General features: G+C 39.5%; 2 protein-coding genes across 9 annotated transcripts in view; both read right to left on the bottom strand.

Moving 5' to 3' along the window:
- The window catches only part of LOC134538507 (neurocalcin homolog), a 586,036-nt gene that overhangs the window by 183,410 nt on the left and 379,621 nt on the right, over positions 1 to 23,005 (bottom strand). The gene's annotated exons all lie outside the window — the stretch shown is intronic.
- LOC134538505 (neuronal calcium sensor 2) overlaps positions 1 to 23,005 on the bottom strand; it is a 560,474-nt gene that overhangs the window by 158,035 nt on the left and 379,434 nt on the right. For all 8 annotated transcript variants that reach the window (XM_063379883.1, XM_063379884.1, XM_063379885.1 and 5 more), the window contains one exon: positions 13,880 to 13,997. In XM_063379883.1, coding sequence (XP_063235953.1) covers positions 13,880 to 13,997 — 118 coding nt within the window. The remainder of the gene's footprint in view (positions 1 to 13,879; positions 13,998 to 23,005) is intronic.

The raw sequence follows: 23,005 nt of genomic DNA, 5'->3' as shown, positions 1-23,005 counted from the left end.
CGAAACTGCAGTCAGCAAATGTAGAGGATATATTAGAGTTTTGCATGGCCGTAGACAAGCTAGCTAACGCAAATTATTTTCCAAGGAGAGCGATTTAATTTTAGCTGTTGCTTCGCGTTGCACAGGCTTAGCTTACGATATAGTCATTGCGGGTTATAAGAGTCATATGTCATGGGTTGATTGTAAGGAGGCGCTGTGGAATAAGCTTTGTCCTCGGCGGGTTCGTGAGCAATTAATTATGAGTAAAGTTTATAGATTTCAGGAGCTAAATGAAACCGTCTTGCATTTTGTGCAGGAGATTTTGGATTATGCGAAGGCACTAGGAGTGAGTAAGACTGAGGAGGAATGGGTTAGTCTTGTTCTCGAAAATGTTTGTCCACAGGTGCGTCATGAGTCGTGTTACGTGAACAAGCCACATAAGTTGTCAGATTTATTAGAGTGGGCAGTGGCGGTGGAAAACGTTTGTTTTACCAGTTTCCAGTTCAAAAAGCAATTAATGCAAGGCGCGGTGGGCAAAAGTAGTGAAAGTTCGCGAGGGCCAAATAAAGTTAAGAAGGGAGGTACGTGTTTTAGGTGTGGGCGTTTAGGGCATTTCGCTCGTGACTGTCGGGTTTGACTTGAGGTCTAAAAGTTTTTTTTTATCGTCGTATTGGTTAGTTTTTTTTGGGGTTTTAAATTTTTTGTTTTCTTTTTGGGTGGCTGCTCGACTTAAGTATAGGGCTAATGCTGCTGAGTAGGTTTCTTATTGCGCCTTACGTGTCTCAGAGGTGGATTACGGTTACTACCCCCTAGTAAGGAATTATGTTGTTGTATGTTAACGAGTAAACGGGAAAGTGGCACAAAGCATTGTTTGGTCTTAATCATTGTTTTTTTTTGTCTCTCTCTTGTGTTTTTCTTCGCGTGTTTTTTCTCACTGTGTGCTTTTTCTTCTTGCTTTTCTTTGAGGTCGTTTGTTTGAATGGCGTGTTTTGAGTGCTTCCCCGTTTTCTCGCCTTATAGTGGCTCGAAGCTACCTAAATTTCTTTGGTTTTTGGTGTTAATTTATTTTTTTCTTTAAGGGGGGGATATTGAGGCGTTTGCCACGCCTCCTTTTAATTTGGTAATTAATTATATCATATGTTATGATAGATTGTTTGGCACTTGGTTCATTTTCGTCCTGAAGATTGATTAAAACATAAGCATTACGGACCTTCACGGCGCTGCGCTTGTGTGTGTTTCCGCGAGCCAACACCGCGCGGCGCGCGAAGCCTTATGACGTCATGGTGACGCGTTAACCTGCGACGGTCTGCGGCTGGCGAGCGGAGAGACGGTGCTGGCGGCTGGTGGAGTCGACTTCGGCTCGCGGGTGCAGGCGTGTTGCGCCGCTGCTAAAATGGAAAAGGCTGTTCCATTCCCCTACGCATCGACCAGTGCCCAGCCCGGGATATCGTCCACCATGCTGCGCAACTACAAGTAAGCCTCGACGCAACCGCTATTAACAACCGGGCACCGGGTTGGTTTTTTAAGGAAAAACTATGAGCAGAGAGACTTGACTGATCATAAACTCAAATTCATTATCTTGCTAGTTTCTTGAATCGTAATGTGGCGAAATAAACTCTACTTCTCCTTTTTACGCTACGTGAGAATTTACGTAAACTGCAAGCCAGACTTATCACGTTGCTGTGGTGCGGGATGTGAGACTCGCATAATTACGTCGAAACGAGAGTCCGGTTAGACCAGAATATTCGGAATTGTGCCTAAACAACCTTTATAGACAATTACGTCATCCAGGAGTGTAATCAACGGACCTGTTAGGGAAAAACTTATCCTTTCTAAATGTTTGTAAAATTACCCGTAATATAGTGTTTATAATATGTGATTACATTAGATGTCCTTTTCTTTAATGCGAGATCTAGATATTCTGTAGATTTGTGTACATGGTTCTGTATTTTAATGTACCAAGCCGATGCCAAGCAGGATTATTAAATAGTAAACAGGCAGTGATGTTTTCAATTATTATCCAGGTCATTCTTTTTTGCCTAGGGACCGTACTTCTCACTGCATTTAGTTGGTACACCCTTCTGCGGCTCCCGACTTTAAACTCGAGCGCCTTAAGTAAGGCCTCAAAGGTACATTCAAGAAACACACACAAATTCATTCAGTTGTTATTTCGGCGTTGTGGTACACAGCAGTTTTCTAGCTGTCGGCGTTGTGGTCAATGTTGACATTCGGCGTTATGGTATTTCGGCGTTGTGGTGACGACCCGCTCGTTGAGTCCACGCGGGTCTGAGACGGCGACCGTGCGGGGAGCTACGACACAGGGGAGTTTGATTAAGTAACTAACGTTTTGAAGTTCTGCCGCTGCAGCGCTGCGGTCGGCACTCCGCGCATGCGCGCTGTGTGCCCACATCTGCTGGCAACTGCGTTCCAACCCAAAGGTCGGCTTCCTCCACCTGTCCTCCCAAATATGCGCCCTTTAGGGTAGATTATATGTATTGTTTATCAGCGTATAATTTTTGACGTGATAACGTCTTCAAAATCTATGAACGCCGGCTGGACGCACGAAAAATTGTCACGTTACGCCTGAACCGAGCGTGCAAGAACCGGCCAACCACCGTGCGAGAAAATCTTCTATAATATCAAACAGGTAGGTCAAGGCGGGCTTTTTAACTAATTGTTCGTGATTATAATGAAACAAATTATTTAGATTAAATTTGCAAAAAACTGTAAATAATATTTGAAAATTAAAAAGTATGCAATTTTTCATCAATGTGTTCTTATGACGTTATCACGTACAATTATCGTCCTTAAACCGACTTTACACACAATCCCCTTTATTTTTACGAGGCAGGGCAAAACCACCAACCGCTCGCGGCTCCCGCGACTCAGGAGAACAGTTTTTTGCTACACAAGACAAGTCGAGGTGAGCCACGCAGCCACGAGACCCAATCATGAGAGGCTGTAACTCAACTGGCCACCTTGATCGTCGTAAACAATGGCAAAGAACGAAGTTCTGAGTGGCCCATAAGGAGTCGGCTTACAGATCAGTTTTAAACTTCCAGAGCAAGTAAATTAAGCCAGAACTGTCAAGGGTTTACCACCCCTTCCCCCCCCCCCCCATTTTGATCGGGAAAGTGTTAGAAGCTTCAGCTATGACCAGAGGCTGAAGCTACCCATCCCAGCATAGTCACCTATGCCTCACTCAGCTAACCATACAGTTGACATATGCTGACAAGACACAGACGCTATTGCTGAAACATTCGACCGTGTTTACGTTTGTTTTGTGAGTATTCAAAAGAGTCGCACCTGTGTTTTCGTACCATGTGCGTCTCTGCCTGAGGACGGGAGCAGATAGCAGTTCCCGAAACGTCGCTGGTTTCTGTTTTGGAAAAACTATTGTGTTTGTTTTGTCGTGTTTTTGTCTCGTTTCAACTGTTGTGCTGAATTTTTTTGGGTTCAATATTTTTGTGCTGTCATCATTTGTGGTTTTTTTTCGTTCTCTTAGTCCATTTTTCTTTGTTTTTCTTTGTTTGTTGACCATATTCCTGCTATGGAATATTATGTGGTGTTTATATCCTGTTGAGAACAGCATTTTTTTTGCTTAATTTGTGTTTTTTGTCTTTTGGGTATTTTTTAGTTTTCTTCTACAGAAAAAGTGTTTAGCAATGGCGTATGTCCAAAAGCTTACATCAAGTATTCAAAACGCCTCCGGCGATCGAGAAACCCGCCGACTGTGAAATAAGCGCTGTGATTCGTTTTCTAGGTGCTAAAGAAGTGAAAGCGGCTGAAATTCACTGTCGGATCAGTCAAGTGCACGGAGAAAACATTACGACCGATGAAATGGTACGGAAATGGGTCAGAGCTTTTAAAGATGGCGGCACGAATGTTCATGTTGAGGAATGAAGTGGGCGACCGTTTGTCGTTATCTGATGAGAATTCTCAAGTCTCAATAGTTGTTAAATCAGGCGGCAGACTTCTATGAGGATGGGATTCAAAATATGGTTGCACGATATTAATATTGGTGGACCGTATGTAGAAAAATAGGCTAAGTTTTAAAATGAATATTGTTGAGAAAAGTCTAAATTGTTCTTTTTATTTCAAAACTACACTTTTAAAACAACACGTCTCGTATATGTGTGCGTGTATGTATATGTTTATGCACACACTGGTACTGCAGGAAGTTTTAATAAACATTTAATCAACTGTGTTATTTACTTTCATTTCAACCAAAAAAAAACACATTTCATACGGATATCGCCGAATCAACTGAAGTGGAATGTGTGAATTTTAAAAAGCACTTATTTTACATTCAAAAAACAAAACAACAACAAAAAACAAGCTTTTTTTTATTGTATGCTTGGCGAAAGGAAGGGAGCGGCGAGGATGTGTTTGCTTGGTTCACCCAGTCTTCACGTGTTTGCAAATCTACTGCGGAAAGGACGTTACGTTTCGAAATGCGCGCCAGTGAGTGACGTCACAGCAGGCGCATGCGCACTGACTCCCTGGAGGACGAAGAGCGAGCGGGACTTCGTGCCACAGAACAAGGAGGCAGATACACAAGATACTGGACTCATGCAGTGGGAACTGAGACCATGTGACGCTATCTGTTGGGTGGGCCCATAACTACCAGCAAAGAAGAAAAAACTCGGACGAGGGTTCAAATCCAAAGTGTTAGGTTTACAATGTTATTTTAACTACTTGACGATTGATCAATAAAAGAATTATCAACTGTACGAGAAACACTTACTGCTGTTTTGTAAGTTAAAAAAAAATCATGTTCTATATAAATTAGCAGACGATGCAAAATTTATGGTATGCCACACCACAAAATATGTGGCCACCAAAATACTTAGTGTGGATTAATTTTTACTGGTTTGTTTGCGTGATGATAGCTTATGCAATACTTCTCTCAATATGTAGCTATGTTATCAGTAGACTATATGAGAGCTGACATCTAGCGGGTGGGCCCTAAACTACTTCAAGAACCTAGGTCTCGGTAACTGGAGTTTCTCCCCCATGCTTCATGCTGGTTGGACGAGATTAAGTGTGGACGTATTGGTCGGGATGCAGCTACTGGGGCATGATCGGGGAGAGTCGGGGAGAGCGAGGAACTTACGCCCAATGGTAGCTAGCAGAGATGGACTCGTTTTATTCCAGACACATATGCCTATTTGTGATTGGGTAAAGGTTCCGTATGAAGTGTCCAAGTTTATCCCTTCATCCTGTTTACATTGATCCTGTTTGTATTGATCCTGTTTACATTGATCCTGTGAAGCATGATTATTCCTGTTTTAATTTAATACGGCGAAAGATCCTAGACATAACAAAAAATTGTGATGTACAATTAATTATGACAGCAAGTCAAGTACGAACAAAAAAATTTCCACAAGACCTGATATTATTTGTTTGAATTGTGATACTTCAGTTTTTGTTACGTCCAGGATCTTAACGTACTAAATTAAAATAGCAAGCATCATGAACTGCTGTATCAATATATTCAGGATCATGCCATCAGGATCAAGGGCTAAACTTGGACACGTGATACGGAATAAATACCGAAGGCTGCATTGAGCAATAATCTAGACGTTAAAGGATATCCGAATTATTTCTACGCTAACGCACCAGTAAAATTTTTAGCGTTTACAATTTTTCACACACATTTTTTTGGAAATTCGCAATTTTAAAATATTAAAGTCAAATATCTGACAGAAATAGACATTCATTAAAAGCTATATGCAGCAGTTGGCTAGATAACCAACATACTACAGTAAATCTTCACTAAAGGTTCACACCACAACCCTTCAAATCCCCAAGAATGCGTGAAAGGGCAGTAACGACTCATATTTAACGTAAGGCTGCGTGTAGATTATTTTGAAAAGATATTTAAAAGTATTCGGAAGGCCAACAATAATGGCGACATCCTTTCAGATGCTGTTTTCAAAAAACCTTTATGTTAAATGGTTCTTTAAGGAGGTACATATTCGGAAACAACATATATATGTACCTCGGAGGCATAAGACACTATGTTCACTTATGTGCAAAATGCAATTTTAACCATAAATTAATAATAAAATATATGTAAGCATTGAATAATAAATAATAAATAATCATAAAATAAGATTTATGATATGTAAAAAACAATACACGTATTTTGGGTAGAGAATAGTTGCGTATTTAAATGAAACACTATTAAAAATAATTCTATAACTGCTTTCTTGAAACATGTTTTTTTTTTTTAATTTGACATAGTGTCTTATGCTCTGAGGTACTTATTTAGTTAAGATACATGTAACTATATCTCAAGTTTAATTTTAAAAAAATCTTTGAATTCAATACTGGCGTGCGTACGATCGTGACGATGACTACACGGCAAAACTGCGGGAAGTGAAACGAGGTGCTAAAGTAACTCAAGTTACAGAGACTTGACTTGCGCAGTTGCGGGTGTCGTCGAGGCGAACAGCTGATCACACTCCCCGTCACGACACAGCTGTCGCCGCGAACACTCGGTAGCGACTCCTGAACTGTGGTCGGCAGATGGCATGCTGTTCCTACCTCGCCACCTCCACGTTGCACTTCAACACACCTGATTATCTCCATAAATAAAGTCGTCAATATTCGTTCGTTAAAAAATAGGATATATCTCCGAAATTTCTTCACCGATTGATTTAAAATTTCGCATTCGAATACGCGCATGTTTTAATGTGCGACAGGAAAAACAGACTGATAAAAAACATATATACGTAAAAATACATATATATATAAATGAATATTTGTATGTTTGTCTTCTGTTTTGTAAAGATGAAGATATAGATGGGAAGATATAGACATAGAGAGGTAGAGGTAAAAAGAAAGGTATAGAGGGATAGAGATAAAATTCCTAGTCGAAAATCAAGTTCAATGCCAGGTTTTAATATTTTTTAAAGTCTTTTTCGCTTTTATCGGAGCCGTTTCATTAAATAGTTTACAATTTCGGTGTGGAATTCAAATGATTCGGCAGTCACCGTATCTGCTCCGGCAACGAATTCTAGCGGCGGTGAGGAAACTAAGTGTGATTTTTGTAACTTTATTACGCTCGACATTATTTCAAAGAACTCATACATTAAATTTAGTGCCCGAGTTTCGTATTGTACGTTTATTTGCAACATGAGAACACATCAATTTGCTCATTACCGAGGTTAGATGTTTACACATTACTGGCAATCACTGAAAGACAAGATCACATTTTTTTTTTACCTTTTTTTTAATTTGGCCCCTCAAAAGGGTATAGAATATTTGAAATAGTGGAGAATTAATAAAAAAAACTGAATAACGGAAAATAGACAAGTCAAAATCGGTATCCAACTGAATGTGAGCTCGATCGATGAAGGTGTCGACTTGATGTGAGGGCACCGCCGAAACTGTGGGAAGTGATCACTTATTCGTTACTTATTCATGACTGCAAGGGTTTGATTCCACTCCCCCCGCACGACCCACTTTATTGATCACAAAGTTAAGTGTGTCAGTTGGTAAATCCTAGGCGCTGGGTGGCATAACGGCCCACTTCACTTCCTAGCACCATTTCTGCCAAACCTTACAACCCCCCTCCCCCTTCTAAGTAGCGCAGTTAGAGTTGAGCGGTTTTTTTAAGAAACGGCTTCGATAATTTACGGTGTATTTTGACGTAGAGCTGTCACAGTTTCGAGGTTGCGCTCTTTTTCACCTCCGTGAAGTTTTTTATTTTTATTTTATTGCGTGGATAATGAATTTGTAGATTATTAACCAAAATGTAACGAATCAATAACTTGACATATTCACGAACGACAGTTTAACTATTCCTCAGTAGCTATTCGCTTTCTTCATTGTTTGTTTACTTTAGCCCATTTAAAACAGCACAGTGATCTGTATCACGTGGACATAACTCCGACGCCTTAAGTGTTCAGCCAATGTTTGCATTACGCCCTCCTGCAAGTCAGCAGCATCTCTGGTGAGAAAAGCCAGAAGTTTTCAAGGCTAGTTTACCTCGCGTGAACCAGAATATGCTAGTGTCAAGTAATGTGGTTTGAGATTCAAGACAGACACGAATTTGGTAAACAACAAAGTCGGGTATCACGTTAACAGGTTAAATAATCTTCATTTTTAATACAAAACGATAGTGTTATGGTTTTTATTTAATCGTATTAGAAACCGAAAATTTCGTTCGTTTTATAACATTGTTATTTCGTAACTCAGAAATGTTTTTAGCGCTGATATAATTATTACCATATCACAGCAATTATTTAGTTGACTAGCCACAATATATGGACACATTTAATTTCATTTTGTGTTGATTAATTTATAAATTGTGATTAGAAAGTTTACTTCAATATAACTGAAATGTATTAGGACATAAAATTAGAAGCACATACTAAATAAAATTACTTTTTTCGGGTCGTAACAAAATGTTTGAAACATTTCACCTTCACCTGCTATGAGGTTCTGGATGTTCGGTGCCCGCTATGATTCTGAACGTCAGTAGTATAGGAATGGGGCACCTGGGACAGGCGTCAGGCTGTGGTGTGTGGTGGCGGTGTCAGCCATCTTGGATTGTGACGTCACGACGGCAAAAATTCCTCAAAATTCCTCAAAAATGACTCAAAATAACTCAAAATTTCCCGTTTTAAGAAAAAATTTCCCGTTTTCGAGGGAAAAATTCCCGTTTCGAGGGAAAATTTCCCGTTTTATTCCTTAAAAATCCCAGCGGCTGAAAATTCCTAAAACTGGCTTAAGCATCCTTAACTCAAGCCAACGTTAAGCCATTTATAGGATTATGACGTCACCGTTGCAATTTCCGTTACGCCCGCCATCTTTAACTTTTTTATTTATTATCCGATTTTAATGAAAACAATTTTAAAATTTATAAAAAAAATTAAATTAATAAAATTTTAATATATTTTTTATAAAATATATACTTTTTAGACACGGAGTTCGGAGTCCTCGGTTCGAACCAGACGAGGTCAAAAAAAAACTTAAAATGGCGACAGGCTCCTTCCACCACGGAAGTCACCTACAGACTAACCTACCACCACCAATAACAAGGTCAACTAGTATGATGTCATGTCCGCCATCTTGTCTTCGTCTGCTGGTAGCCATCATCATCTTGTTATCGTCAGCGAGAGTGCGCTGACACCATGTTAGTTTAATTCTTATCCGCTAGAGTGCAGTAATCATTTATTATTGCTGTGTCACCCGCCATCTTGTCATTTGGCCGCCATCTTGGAATCGTGTAATTATTTAGCTAGAAATTCGGGAAAAATTCCAAAATTCATTAAATAAATCACTCATTAATTTACAGATTGATTCGATCAGTTTCAGTCCTTGGTTCGATACCCGATCGATGCAATAATGTTTAATTTGATGTAAAAAAATAATCATTTCATTATTCCATGTTCAACATTCTTAAAGAGACATTAAAACCTCTACTGTCATCATCATCCTATAACCCATCAACACCAACATATTGGTAATTCATAATTTTAATGCTAGAGATTCGGGAAAAAGTTCAGAAATCATTAAATAAATTTCCAATCAATGTACTGATTAATTAGATCGACTTGGGTCCTTGGTACGATTCTGGACGATGAAAAAAAATAACAATTTAACATAATAGTAACAGGTTCGAGGAATTAAACACCACAAGTTCTTTCACAAACATAATATTTATTACATAATTTCTATTCTACTACAGGATCACTTACGAAAGCCAGCAAATTTACAATCATTTAGTTCCGCAGCGGTGTGAAATGACCAATTCTTAGCTCCAATTGGTTTATACTAGACAGAGTCCAGCCAGAACCTTTACAGACATAGTTCTCCTCTTCTTGACAGAGTTTCTGGATTCCGTTTTTAACAGTTTGCTTCACATCGTCAGAACTGTAAATTACTGCAGCCGATGTCTTGAATGCACACTTCTTCACTTTGTCATCTAACGGATACGGCTTTCCATATAGACAGTCCAACCACAAGTTATATTTCAAAGGTCCGTTTGTCGCTACGTCATCAGTAAGCTGATTGATTATGTTCTGTCTAATATCATCAAGAAAAGTACAAATGTCCTTCGACTCACCGAACGTATTTAGATAATAATAGTCTTTCAACGTTCCACGAAATGCAGACTTCGCCAAGTAGAATCCATTATCGTTTACTTGTAATGCACCGAACACAGTCTTAGGTTTAGTTACATGTCCAGACGTCATAGCAATCGGTTTCTGCACATCTGTTTTTTTGCTTGTACGCTCACGAGTCTCCAATCTAAAGCGAGGAGTCGAAATGTTGACAGGTAGTTCAGCAGGAGCACAGACTCCACCTTTACATTTTTTCGCATGATGTCGCAAACTGTCAATTCGAGTAAACCATTTAAGGCACTCATCACAGCGAAACTTCATTCGAGAAGGATTCTTCGTGCATTTGCTCCGCTCATGTCTTCGTGCATCATGGGAAAATGCGAACGACGTATCACAGTAGCTGCAAGGATACCGTGGTGATGAAGACGAGCCTTTCAGACCTGATCCAGATACAGACGTTGCAACAGTAGTACCATTTCCAGGCATACTCTTATGCACATCGATGCATCGTTGTTGCGCCGAAACCTTTACTTTCTGCCGCACAGCAGGACCTTTGCATGCCTTCATGTGCGTTTTCATATTATCTTTTCTGGCAAACTGCTTATGACATTTCTCACAAACAAACATTTTACGATAAAGGTTCTTGGCACATTCGCTCCTCTCGTGTCGTCGAGCATTGCTGCTGATTGAGAAAATCTTGTCACAGTAACAGCACCGATGTTCGTTAGTTGTTGTCGATTCGGCATCCATTGAAGCCTCCATCGAGGGCGAAACGAAGTTCGTCGAGTTTTCCTGCACAGCAAGCACTACCGGCATTAAAGTCTCTTCTGCTGGTGGTATCGCGTCTGATGAAGTCTCCTCCAGTGTTGTCGCCGTGGTTGTCAACGGAATCTGCTCCTTCTCCGTCGTAGCTGTCGTCAAGGTTCCCGTAGTCGACGGTACAACCTCCATCGAGTTCGACGTTAAAGACGGTAAAGATGTCATCGAGGTCTCAAGAACAGCTAATTGACACGACTTATGCACCAGAAGAAACAAACTAGACGATCCTTACATCGCCGACGTCAGTAACAAACTAAGCGACCTACTGTCTAGGACTCGCTTATATACATGCACCGTATGGAATAATACGCTAGTCAAATCAAGAACCATTTACAATAATACTAGAGTCAAATCTACAAATTAAAAAAGAGGATCATTTGATCGGAAAGAAAATTCGATCTCTCCAATATACGCCAGGCTCCAAGAGCTACAATTCACGTCGTCAGATCCATCTACATTTTGCTCCTATGCTTCAATTGACCATTAGCTGCAAGCGCTGCAAGCGCTCCATCAGCTCCAACACGTAATTTACGCAATGTACGCACAATACATGCAATTTACATGCAATAAATGTAATGATCACACAGTACACACAGGAAACGGAACGTACACACAGTACACACAGGAAACGGAACGTACACACAGTAAACGGAACGTACACACAGTACACACAGGAAACGGAACGTATACACACAGTACACACAGGAAACTGAATGTACACACAGTACACACAGGAAACGGAACGTACACACAGTACACACACAGGAAACGGAACGTACACACAGAAAACGGAACGTACACACAGTACACACAGGAAACGAAACGTACACACAGTACAGACAGGAAACGAAACGTACACACAGTACACACAGGAAACGGAACGTACACACAGTCGCACAGGAAACAGAACGTACACACAGTACACACAGGAAACGAAACGTACACACAGGAAACAGAACGTACACACAGGAAACGGAACGTACACACAGTACACACAGGAAACGAAACGTATACACACAGTACACACAGGAAACGGAATTATCACAAATACAGTAGCGGAAACACACAGGCTTAGTTGGAAATCAGAATACAAGAAATAAAAACACTAAATTTTTACTTTCAATATTTTATTACTTCTCAACATTACACAAATACAAGTAAAAGAAGCCATTATTGTATGTAGCCAGCTGTCCTCAGTTCTTTGAGTATGAAGGATATTTCTTTGATGCACGAATAGTTTCCTGCACAAAGCGAGCCATGTAGAAGTCTTAGCCGGTCAACCAATATGTTTGGATCTTTCCATGATGTGTAATCAATCTCTTCTACAACCATCTTACTTGCTTGTTTATTATAAATACTGTTAATATCACAATCGTCCCAGTGATCATAATAAGCATTATCAGATTTATTATAACACGACGTTTCTATCGTTTCGGTCTCAGGACATCGCCACATTCTTCGATCTTGTCAGCTCTAGGTGCTTCATCACAGTCTATGCCTTTGTCAACAGCCTCAGAGTCACTGTAACAATCACTGTAGAAGACATCCTCTTCACCCAGATTACCGTATGAATTCGCTATCGATGATGTCGAAGTGTCTTCATCGTCTTCATGCTTCCTTTTTAGGGGTCCATCATTTTTACAAAGAATGGAGGATCTACTGAATATAGGCTTGAATGTATTCTCACTTTTCACGGTGTTGATACTTCCATTAGTTTCAGTCTTCCCGAAGCCATTAGCTTCCTTCAATTTATGTTCTTCCTCACGATCGGGTGAGCTAATACCATCACGCTTAGGGCAAGGAAAATTATTGTCGTAATGCAGATCACTCTTCTTTAGTCTAGTGGATCCATCGGTGTCCTCTATGCCGTAAGTAGTCTTGACTTTACATGTTCTTCCATGTCTTTTTAAGCTGTCAATGCGTGTTAACAACCTGCTACAACGATTACAGCTTAACATGTTGCGTAGTGGGTTTCTAGCACAATCATTCTTCTCATGACGTCTAGCATGCCTTCTCATGGCAAAATCCTTGCCACAGTATCTACAGCGGCTTCCTTCCGATTCAGCTGCAGATAAAAAACCACGATCCATGGTAGCTTCTGTGACTAATGTTAGATACAAACTGTCAGTTTTCTCCAATTGGAACCATTTCTTAAATAGAGTTTTTGAAATATTTCATCAGCGAGAGTTAAGTTATCTAATGCAAAGCAAATTGATGCAAGTAGTTCTGGCTGTCGTCAACAGATGTCGCCACGTGTTGCTTGCAGGTAAATAATATCTATTTCATTAATGTGGGATGCGGAACGCGCACTATCGATCGCAAAGGGAGGTTGGCTTCGATAGTATCCAAGGAGAAAAAAAGTTCGTCCTTCCTGCTAGTGCTTCTCAGATTTCTCACGGTCCGCCATCTTGGATTGTGACGTCACGGCGGCCATCTTGGATGGGTGTGACCTTGACCTTTGACCGAAACCGCAGGTATGATTGCAAGCACACGGATTAACCATCAAAATATTGATAAGAATAATCAGGAGCACACGAAGAAAACCATCATAATATTGGCAAGAATAATCAGGAGCACACGGAGAAAACCGCCACAAGTTTTCTTTGATATCATAAAAATACAAAAAATAAAAAAAATTAATAAAAAATTAAAAATAAAAACGAAAAAAAAAAAATTCAAACATTCTGCTAGCTTGTGAACTTCTCATTGTTGAGCAAAGATAGAGTTCTAGTACAAGCCAGAATGTTTGAACGTCCCATTGTTTTAATCTCCTGCACAGGGGAAACCATATGATACATCCGCCAACTATACAAAAATAAGTACATGTACGAAATATAAAAAGGTTTACCCAAGGACACCAAACACGCATATTATATTTTAAGAATGAATACAAAACAAATCGTTAGCAGTTGCAACCACGATGCAGGAGTTGTACTTTCTGAATATACAGAAAATGTACGAGGATTGTCAAGACGCTGGAATAGCGATGGAAAGCGGCTTACCTTAAATCCCTTGTACCACTCCTTAATGGACGCTTCGTCATATCTGGTGTGTGACTTGAGGAAGTCCATATCTTCCTTGGACAGCTTGTCCTTGCTCCCGAAGCACCCCATTGCCCGCCTGAAACACAGAACAAACATGCTGGTTACAACACTGCCACCTCACCAACTGGCCGCCTGAAACACAGAACAAACATGCTGGTTACAACACTGTCAGCTCACCAACTGGCCGCCTGAAACACAGAACAAACATGCTGGTTACAACACTGTCAGCTCACCAACTGGCCGCCTGAAACACAGAACAAACATGCTGGTTACAACACTGTCACCTCACCAACTGTCCGCCTGGAATAGCAAATATATATATATATATATATATATATATCTACTATATAAAAATAAGTCGGGTTTTCCTTCCTGACGCTATAACTCCAGAATGCACGAAGCGATTTCCACGGTTTTGCAGTCGTTGGAAAGGTCTCGGGCTCCGTGAGGTTTATAGCAAAGAAAATTCAGGAAAAATTCAGGACAAACCAACATTTTAAGTAGATGGCGCCGGTGCGTGATACATTGTTTGACAGCTACTTATTGTTCTCTGCTCAGTTAATTTCATGTGACAAACCGGTATTGTGTTCACTGTGAAATTGTGAAAAAAAAGAAAAAAATAAGTTATTCGTTTCCTAACATTTCAATTGGAAACCATCAAATCAACTACTCATTGTTCTCTGCTCAGTTAATTTCATGTGACAAACCGGTATTGTGTTTACTGTGAAATTGTGAAAAAAAAGAAAAAAAAATAAGTTATTCGTTTCCTAACATTTCAATTGGAAACCATCAAATCAACTACTCATTGTTCTCTGCTCAGTTAATTTCATGTGACAAACCGGTATTGTGTTTACTGTGAAATTGTGGAAAAAAAAAGTTAAAAAAACATATAATGTATATTGTGCAAATTTTTATTCAATTTCAACAGCAGGCATTTGTCTTTAAGGTCGTAAGTTGAACTGTGTAAATTATGTGGATCGTGCATTTGAGGTTAAATTCACCACTCTGTCCATAGCCCAAAATGCCTAGAGGACGACGTGCCAACATCGGCCGCCGCACAAGACATGCAAGCCAGCAACAAGTGTATTCACAGAACTTAAGCGAAGAAAGACAAAATATAATAAGAGAAAATGCCCGATTGAGACAACGCGTGAGCACACGAAGATCATTGGCATCATACAATCGCTTGGCATTCCAATATGATCCCACTGCGAACTACAGTGATGATGAAAATTTAGATATTGGACCAATGACTACTATATGCCGATATTGTAATGCGTTAAAGTTCAAAAGAGCAACGGCTGGATTGTGCTGCGCAAGTGGAAAAGTCAAACTGGATCCATTACTTACACCACCACAGCCACTGAAACCATTGTTCGATGGAAGTGATCCCGATTCCAGCCATTTTCTTCACCACATCCTTGAATACAATAACTGCTTTCGCATGACTTCCTTTGGAGCTAATATCATTCGAGAAGGCGGCTTCATGCCGACTTGCAAGGTAAAGTATCACTCACACCAACACAATGAATTGCAATACATAACAACTACATATACACCACACACTACACCATCACACGATCAGAAGTTACACCGTATTCTTAAACAAATGATTGTTTGCAATTACAGATACAAGGACAAATATATCATTTGCATGGTTCAATGGTGCCAACACCAGATGAACCGCATCAATTTCTGCAAATATATTTCATTTCGTCGATGGTGGATCAGCTGAATGTGCGGTGCAATATACAGGGAACACAACAGTTAAAGAGACGAATTATTGAACAGTTGCAAGCATTTTTTTCACGCTAATAATGCTGTGGTTAATATGTTCAAAACAGCATTGGAACGAATGCCATCGGATACGCACAAATTTGTCATAAGAGCGGATTGTACCCCAACAGGTGAACATGTGCGAAGATTCAATGCACCCACCGTTAATGATGTTGCTGCAATTATTGTTGGCGATCCAACTAAATCGCGAGACATTGTCGTTCAGCGAAGAAGCAATACCATGCATCGTGTAAACGAGACACATCGTTTGTACGATGCGTTACAATATCCAATCATTTATTGGCAAGGGCAAGACGGATACGACATCACGTTGAAGATGGTCGATCCAATTACAGGTACAATATTCACACACTAATTATTGCTATTATTGATATTATTGGTTTCCATTAATTATTGCTATTATTGCTATTATTGGTTTCCATTAACAATTCATTTAATTTTGCATTTTCAGGCGTATCAACGAATAAAAATCTAAGCGCAATGAATTACTATGCGTATCGTATGATGATTCGTACACATGAGGAGAATGTCATTCTGAAGTGCCGTCGGCTATTCCAGCAATTCGCTGTCGACATGTATGTCAAAGTCGAGACAGAACGTTTAGCGTTCATCCGATTCAATCAGGCAAAGCTACGATCTGAGGACTATATACACTTGCGTGATGCTATTCATTCAGATGGTGATGTTCAGAATATTGGACGTCTGACGATTCTCCCATCATCTTATATCGGAAGCCCACGCCACAAGCACGAATACGCTCAAGACGCTATGACGTACGTGCGAAATTATGGAACTCCGGATTTATTTATTACGTTCACATGCAATCCGAAGTGGACGGAAATTGAACGTGAGTTGGAACCGGGCCAAAAACCGCAAGATCGCCATGACATAATCGCCAGAGTATTTCAGCAAAAACTCAAGGTTATGATGGATGTGCTTACTAAGTATCGAGTTTTTGGTGACACGCGTTGTTATATGTACTCGGTGGAATGGCAGAAGTGTGGACTACCGCATGCTCATATCCTAATTTGGTTGCTGAACAAATTACATTCAAATGAAGTGGATGACATCATATCAGCTGAAATTCCTGATCCAGTCATTGATCCCCATCTACACGACATTGTGACGACACGGATGGTGCATGGACCGTGCGGTGCATTAAATCCATTATCGCCTTGCATGGCAGATGGAAAGTGCACAAAACGATATCCGCAACCGTTAGTTGCTGAAACAGTCACAGGGAACGATGGATATCCAGTTTATCGTCGGCGTTCAAAAGAAGATAATGGTCGAACTATCAAAGTTAAAGTTCAAAATCAAGAGATTGAGATCGGAAATGAATTCATTGTACCATATTGCCCGCTGCTATCACGAATTTTCGAAACAAATGCAAACGTTGAGAGTTGTCATTCGGCCAAATCAATCAAATATTTGTACAAGTACGTCACAAAAGGCAGCGACATGGCTGTGTTTGGTATTGCGTCGGAAAATGCGAATGACGAAATCAGCAACTTCCAAATGGGCAGATACGTCAGTACTAATGAAGCACTGTGGCGATTATTGTCATTTCAAATTCATGAAAGATATCCCACAGTTGTACATTTAGCAGTGCATTTGGAAAATGGCCAAAGAGTTTACTTCACTGAGGCTAATGCGGCACAACGAGCTGAGAGACCACCATCGACAACATTGACTAGCTTCTTTGCAATGTGTGAAGTAGATCCATTCGCAGCGACGCTGATGTACCTTGAAATGCCCAAGTATTATACTTGGAATCAATCAACAAAGAAATTCCAACGTCGCAAACAAGGAACCCCAGTTCCAGATTGGCCACGGGTGTTTTCCACTGATGCACTAGGTCGCATGTATACTGTTCATCCTAGAAATGATGAATGTTTTTATTTGCGACTGCTGTTGGTAAATGTACGTGGACCAAAATCATTTGCGCATTTGAAAACTGTGAATGGCCACCAATGCCAAACATATCGAGAAGCATGTCAACTATTGGGTTTGCTGGAGAACGATTCTCATTGGGATTTAACACTTGCGGATTCAGTTGTTTCATCAAATGCGTACCAAATACGAACTCTGTTCGCAATTATCATCACCACATGTTTTCCTTCACAACCAATTCAGTTATGGAACAAATACAAAGACGACATATGTGAAGATATCTTGCATCGCTTGCGCATTGAAACGAATAATCCTGACATCCACATAACCGATGAAATCTACAATGAAGGATTGATTCTGATTGAGGATCAATGCTTGACTATTGCAAACAAGCTACTGATTGAAGTAGGAATGATTGCGCCAAATCGATCGATGCACGATGCATTCAACCAAGAATTAAATCGAGAGCTGCAATACAATGTTGATACATTGCAGGAATTCGTTCGAAATAATGTGCCGTTGCTGAATGGACAGCAAAAACAAGTATACGAAACATTAATGCAAGCGGTGGACAATAATACTGGTGGTCTATTCTTCCTGGACGCGCCTGGAGGAACAGGGAAAACATTTGTCATTTCATTGATTTTGGCCACTATTCGATCAAGATGTGACATAGCTTTGGCGTTAGCATCATCTGGAATTGCGGCGACTCTTCTAGATGGCGTTCGTACTGCACATTCTGCGCTTAAGTTGCCACTCAATTTAAACACAATTGATACTCCAACATGCAATATTTCCCGATCCAGTGCAATGGGAAAATTGTTGATGCAATGCAAGCTCATTGTTTGGGATGAGTGCACAATGGCACATAAGAAATCACTTGAAGCACTTAACTTCACACTGAAGGATCTTCGGCGAAATAACAACATCTTTGGCGGCTTGATGATATTGTTGGCAGGCGATTTCAGGCAGACGTTGCCAGTAATTCCCCGTGGAACGCCTGCAGATGAATTGAATGCTTGCCTGAAGGCATCACCTTTATGGAATAACGTAAAAACATTATCGCTAACCACTAATATGATAGTTCAACTTCAAAATGATCAAAGTGCTGCACAATTTTCCAAACAATTGTTAGATGTTGGAAATGGAAAAGTCCCAGTTGATGCGACATCTGGATTAATTACTCTTACCAACGACTTTTGCCGATTTGTAGACTCTCAATTAGCTCTTATTGAAAATGTTTTCCCAAACATTAGTGAGAATTATCAGAATTATGCTTGGTTAAGTCAACGAGCAATTCTTGCCGCAAAGAATAATGATGTACACGCACTGAATTTCACCATTCAATCAAAAATTTCTGGCGATTTGGTGACATACAAATCCGTTGATTCCATTACAAATCCCGATGATGTAGTAAATTATCCAACGGAGTTTTTTAACTCTCTGGAGTTACCAGGATTTCCACCACATAACTTGCTACTCAAAGTTGGTACAGTTATTATGATATTGCGTAATTTGAATCCACCGCGACTTTGCAACGGTACTCGACTTTCGGTAAAAAGACTTATGCCGAATTTGATTGAGGCAACCATTATTAACGGAAAGTACGCAGGTGAAAATGTATGTATTCCTCGAATACCAATGATTCCGACTGATCTTCCGTTTGACTTCAAACGATTGCAATTTCCAGTTCGCCTTGCGTTCGCAATGACAATTAACAAGTCGCAAGGCCAATCGCTTAGTGTTTGCGGAATAAATTTAGAAAATCATTGTTTTTCACATGGGCAGTTATACATTGCGTGTTCACGAGTTGGGAAACCATCCGCTTTGTTTGTGTTAACGTCAGACCAAAAAACAAAAAATGTGGTTTACCAAAGAGCACTTCAATGAAACGGATAATTTGCGGACACGTATAACGCTTCGATTCAGTATTTACTTTGGATTCACTTTCATTTACTTAGAGAAGTTCAACTAAATAACACTTCATTTTTGTAATCGAAATGAATTCATTACTGTTGTGAAATGAAATAAAATTTTTCCTTTTCAAATATAAAACAAAAAAAAAATTTTCTTCATCTTTTAATCACCAAACGAAATGTTACATAAAACGAAGCCATTTGGTGGCGAAACGGAGTTCGCCGGGTTTGCTAGTATATATATATAATATATTATATATATATTATATATATTATATATATATTATATATATTATATATATAATATATATAATATATATATATAGAGGGAGAGAGGGACAGAGAGAGAGAGAGGAACTTCGGGTATTATGGAATACCAATTACTTTTTTCGAAATATTTTTGGTTTATATTTATTTTAACTCAGTTTCGTTGCAGAGCAGTAACAAATAAGAAAGTGTGAAGCTGGTAATGACCATACAATGATTTCAACACTCTTTACTTTAAAGAAAAAAACAATTTTTACCGAAAAAGGTAAATGGAGGTTAATATGGAATACTGCAGGTAATATGGAACACTAACATTTCTATTGGCAAAAAAAAATGGTTTTTATCACTATATTTATACAATTAATTATACAAAGTGCATGTCTGGAACAACAGTTTTCAATTACTTATCATTATATTTGTCATTGCAAAAATCGCAAAGGTATGCTTTGTTGCTTTCCTCTTCGGATGTAGTGTCCAAATAAGCCCGCTGACTGCACTGTTTCCCCTCTTGTGTCCTCAGAAAAATGTCCACAACAAAACATGCATTGTGCATCGTCGTCGTCTTCATTCCCGTTGGGGTTGTCACTGTCAGAAACTGAGGAGGCATCTGAAAGGATGGAATCGTCGTGACTGCTGCTCATTGGGCGTGCTTTCAGGCATTTATTCTTTTCATCGTCTTCCATAGATGTTCTGCTTGCTTCTTGTCTAGGGTGCTTATTCTGTGATACCTTCGCCTGGGACTCTACAAGTCTTGTTTTAAATGGAGAACCAGTGATGACTGCTGATGTTCCGGGTCTTCTACCTCTGTTTGATCCCTTCTTTTTCTTAGGTGGAGGCGTGATGTCATGTGGAAGAACAAGACAAGGTAATGCGGAATACCTGTTTAAAGTAGTGGCTATTATGGAATACCTGCGGGTAATATGGAATAGTATTCCATATTTCCCTTCTCGCCATTTTGCCATTTGCAGCATTATTTACAAATTACAGCACACTCCTACATATTTGTTATTATATCATATTATACATTGATCTTTTAACTATTTAACCCTATATAGCAGCATAATAAAATACATAAATATGTGGTGTAAAAATTACTCCAAATACATACCTAATAAAGTTTTCGAAACATGAAAAACAGACAAACTGCAATAGAACAACTATACATTACCGCTGACTGTTGGCGCGTCTGTCGGCGCTTACTGCCTGTATGGGGAAGTAGTTCAGGTGGTTACCGCTAGATGAAGACCCTTGTACTACGAAACAAAGGGGTATTCCATATTACCCCCATATTCCATAATACCCGAAGTTCATCTATATATGTATATATATATAACCCGACTTTGTTACAACTACTGTTATCTCTCCAATAGAGAACAAACACAAGTACTGCCAGGTCCCACGTCCCTGACTGAACACGTATTGAGAATTGGCTCCATAATAATTATAATGTTATGCCGCTGGAGAGGTTATGGGGAACCTCGGTAAACAGACGAACAGAATGGCAGGCTCTTACCACTGCGTCACGGAGCTCCATCATAGTTCGTCACACAAATATATAAAAGCACGTTATAATTAAAAAAAAGTCTTTCCATACTCGCCAGAGATTTGCAACACCTAACCACGGTAACAAGCTAATCCATGTGTTCGCATGTTGCAAATACACTTATAATACGAAACTCCGACCCGAAATTCGACGTACAATTCTTTAAAATAATACCGAGCGTGATAATTATATACACTAATTATGTTTTCAACTGCATTTCTGGAAATGATTCACGCGTATTTTCCGCACCCGCCACTAGGAATCGTTGCCGGAGCTACTACGGCACGTCGACTACCGAAACATTTAATTTGCAGAAAGAAAAAAAAACTTGAAAAAATACTGAACCTTGGCTTTGGACCTCATTTTCGATAAGGAATTTTATTAAACCTGTTCCGAACGACTTCCATTCCATTCACGAAATCACTCCTACCAAATACCGAGAGCTAAAAAGATGGACATCAAAAAGTTCACTAATGGTCGTACTCATAACGTTTGTGAGCGAAAGATGAAAGTAATCTTATATCATTCTATACCCCGTATACCATGAAATCAACGAGATTTTATAATAGGCTTGTGAGTTGCAGTCATGTTTAGGTTACAGAATTATTCTCCTACATTTTCGGTTGATATCGCAGTCAGAAAAATTTAGAGTCTTCTACTGGTAATATTACTTTCCCGGGTAGGTTAAATGAACAATAGAGAGACCTTTCAAAGCAGATTAATTTTAAAATTCAACTGTGGTGGATATTATGTAGCTTAGAAAACACAAAACACGTTGAGTTTTCTAAAAGTAACTATAAACAGTCAAAATAATACATATTTTGTATTTATAAATGGCGACGACCCCTTTAATAGTAAAAATATTTTAAATTAAAAAGTAAAGTGTATAATCACATATAGTACACACGTATACAAATAAGGCGTGTACACTAACACAGAAATTGGTTCTAAGATAATACAAATAATTTAATAGACTAAATTTATGGCTTTCACGTTCCATTAGCGTAAAATCCTTGTAATTTAACAAGCAAAAAAAAAATATTATTGTTAGAAGCTTTAAAAATTACAAACAAATTAGGTTCGAGCAGAAATATATCGCCAGTAAATAAAGTTATGATCGGCCAACACAATGATTCTTGTGTTTACACAGCACTGAACACGGCCAGAAAAATTAATTGCTGCGAGTTTTAACGTCATTTTATAGCATTTTATGCCGTAAAATATAGTCTGCAGTCGACAAAGTTTTCCTTCTGCAGCACAGCAGGCGAATACACGCGGCTACAAGTTGGGACATGAACTACAGATCCCGTGCCTGGCACCATGGGTGTCTAATGCACGCGCGTTATTTAACAAACTTTTATTGAGAAAATACGAGCGCAGCTGGAGTCGTAAATAAACTGAGCGTGGCCAAAAACAACCCATAACGTATCCACACATGCTGCTCTTACAGCCAGCTGCACCATTAGCGTTTCAGGCGTGATCTTGTTTTATAAACTCTACTTCATCATGGCTAGGCGATTTTTTCTTCTGTTGCACCAACGTGTTTCGAGCGCTGAACTGAGATCATTGGGAACTCCGAGATAACCCAAGATCTCTGAAGGACACAGCGCGAACAGACGTGTATGGAATATGTACGATCTATATGCAGGTTATTATCGTCATAAGAGA

This window comes from Bacillus rossius, chromosome 13 (assembly GCF_032445375.1).
Source record: "Bacillus rossius redtenbacheri isolate Brsri chromosome 13, Brsri_v3, whole genome shotgun sequence".
Classification (NCBI taxonomy): domain Eukaryota; kingdom Metazoa; phylum Arthropoda; class Insecta; order Phasmatodea; family Bacillidae; genus Bacillus; species Bacillus rossius.
This window is presented reverse-complemented; position numbering and strand designations above follow the sequence as displayed.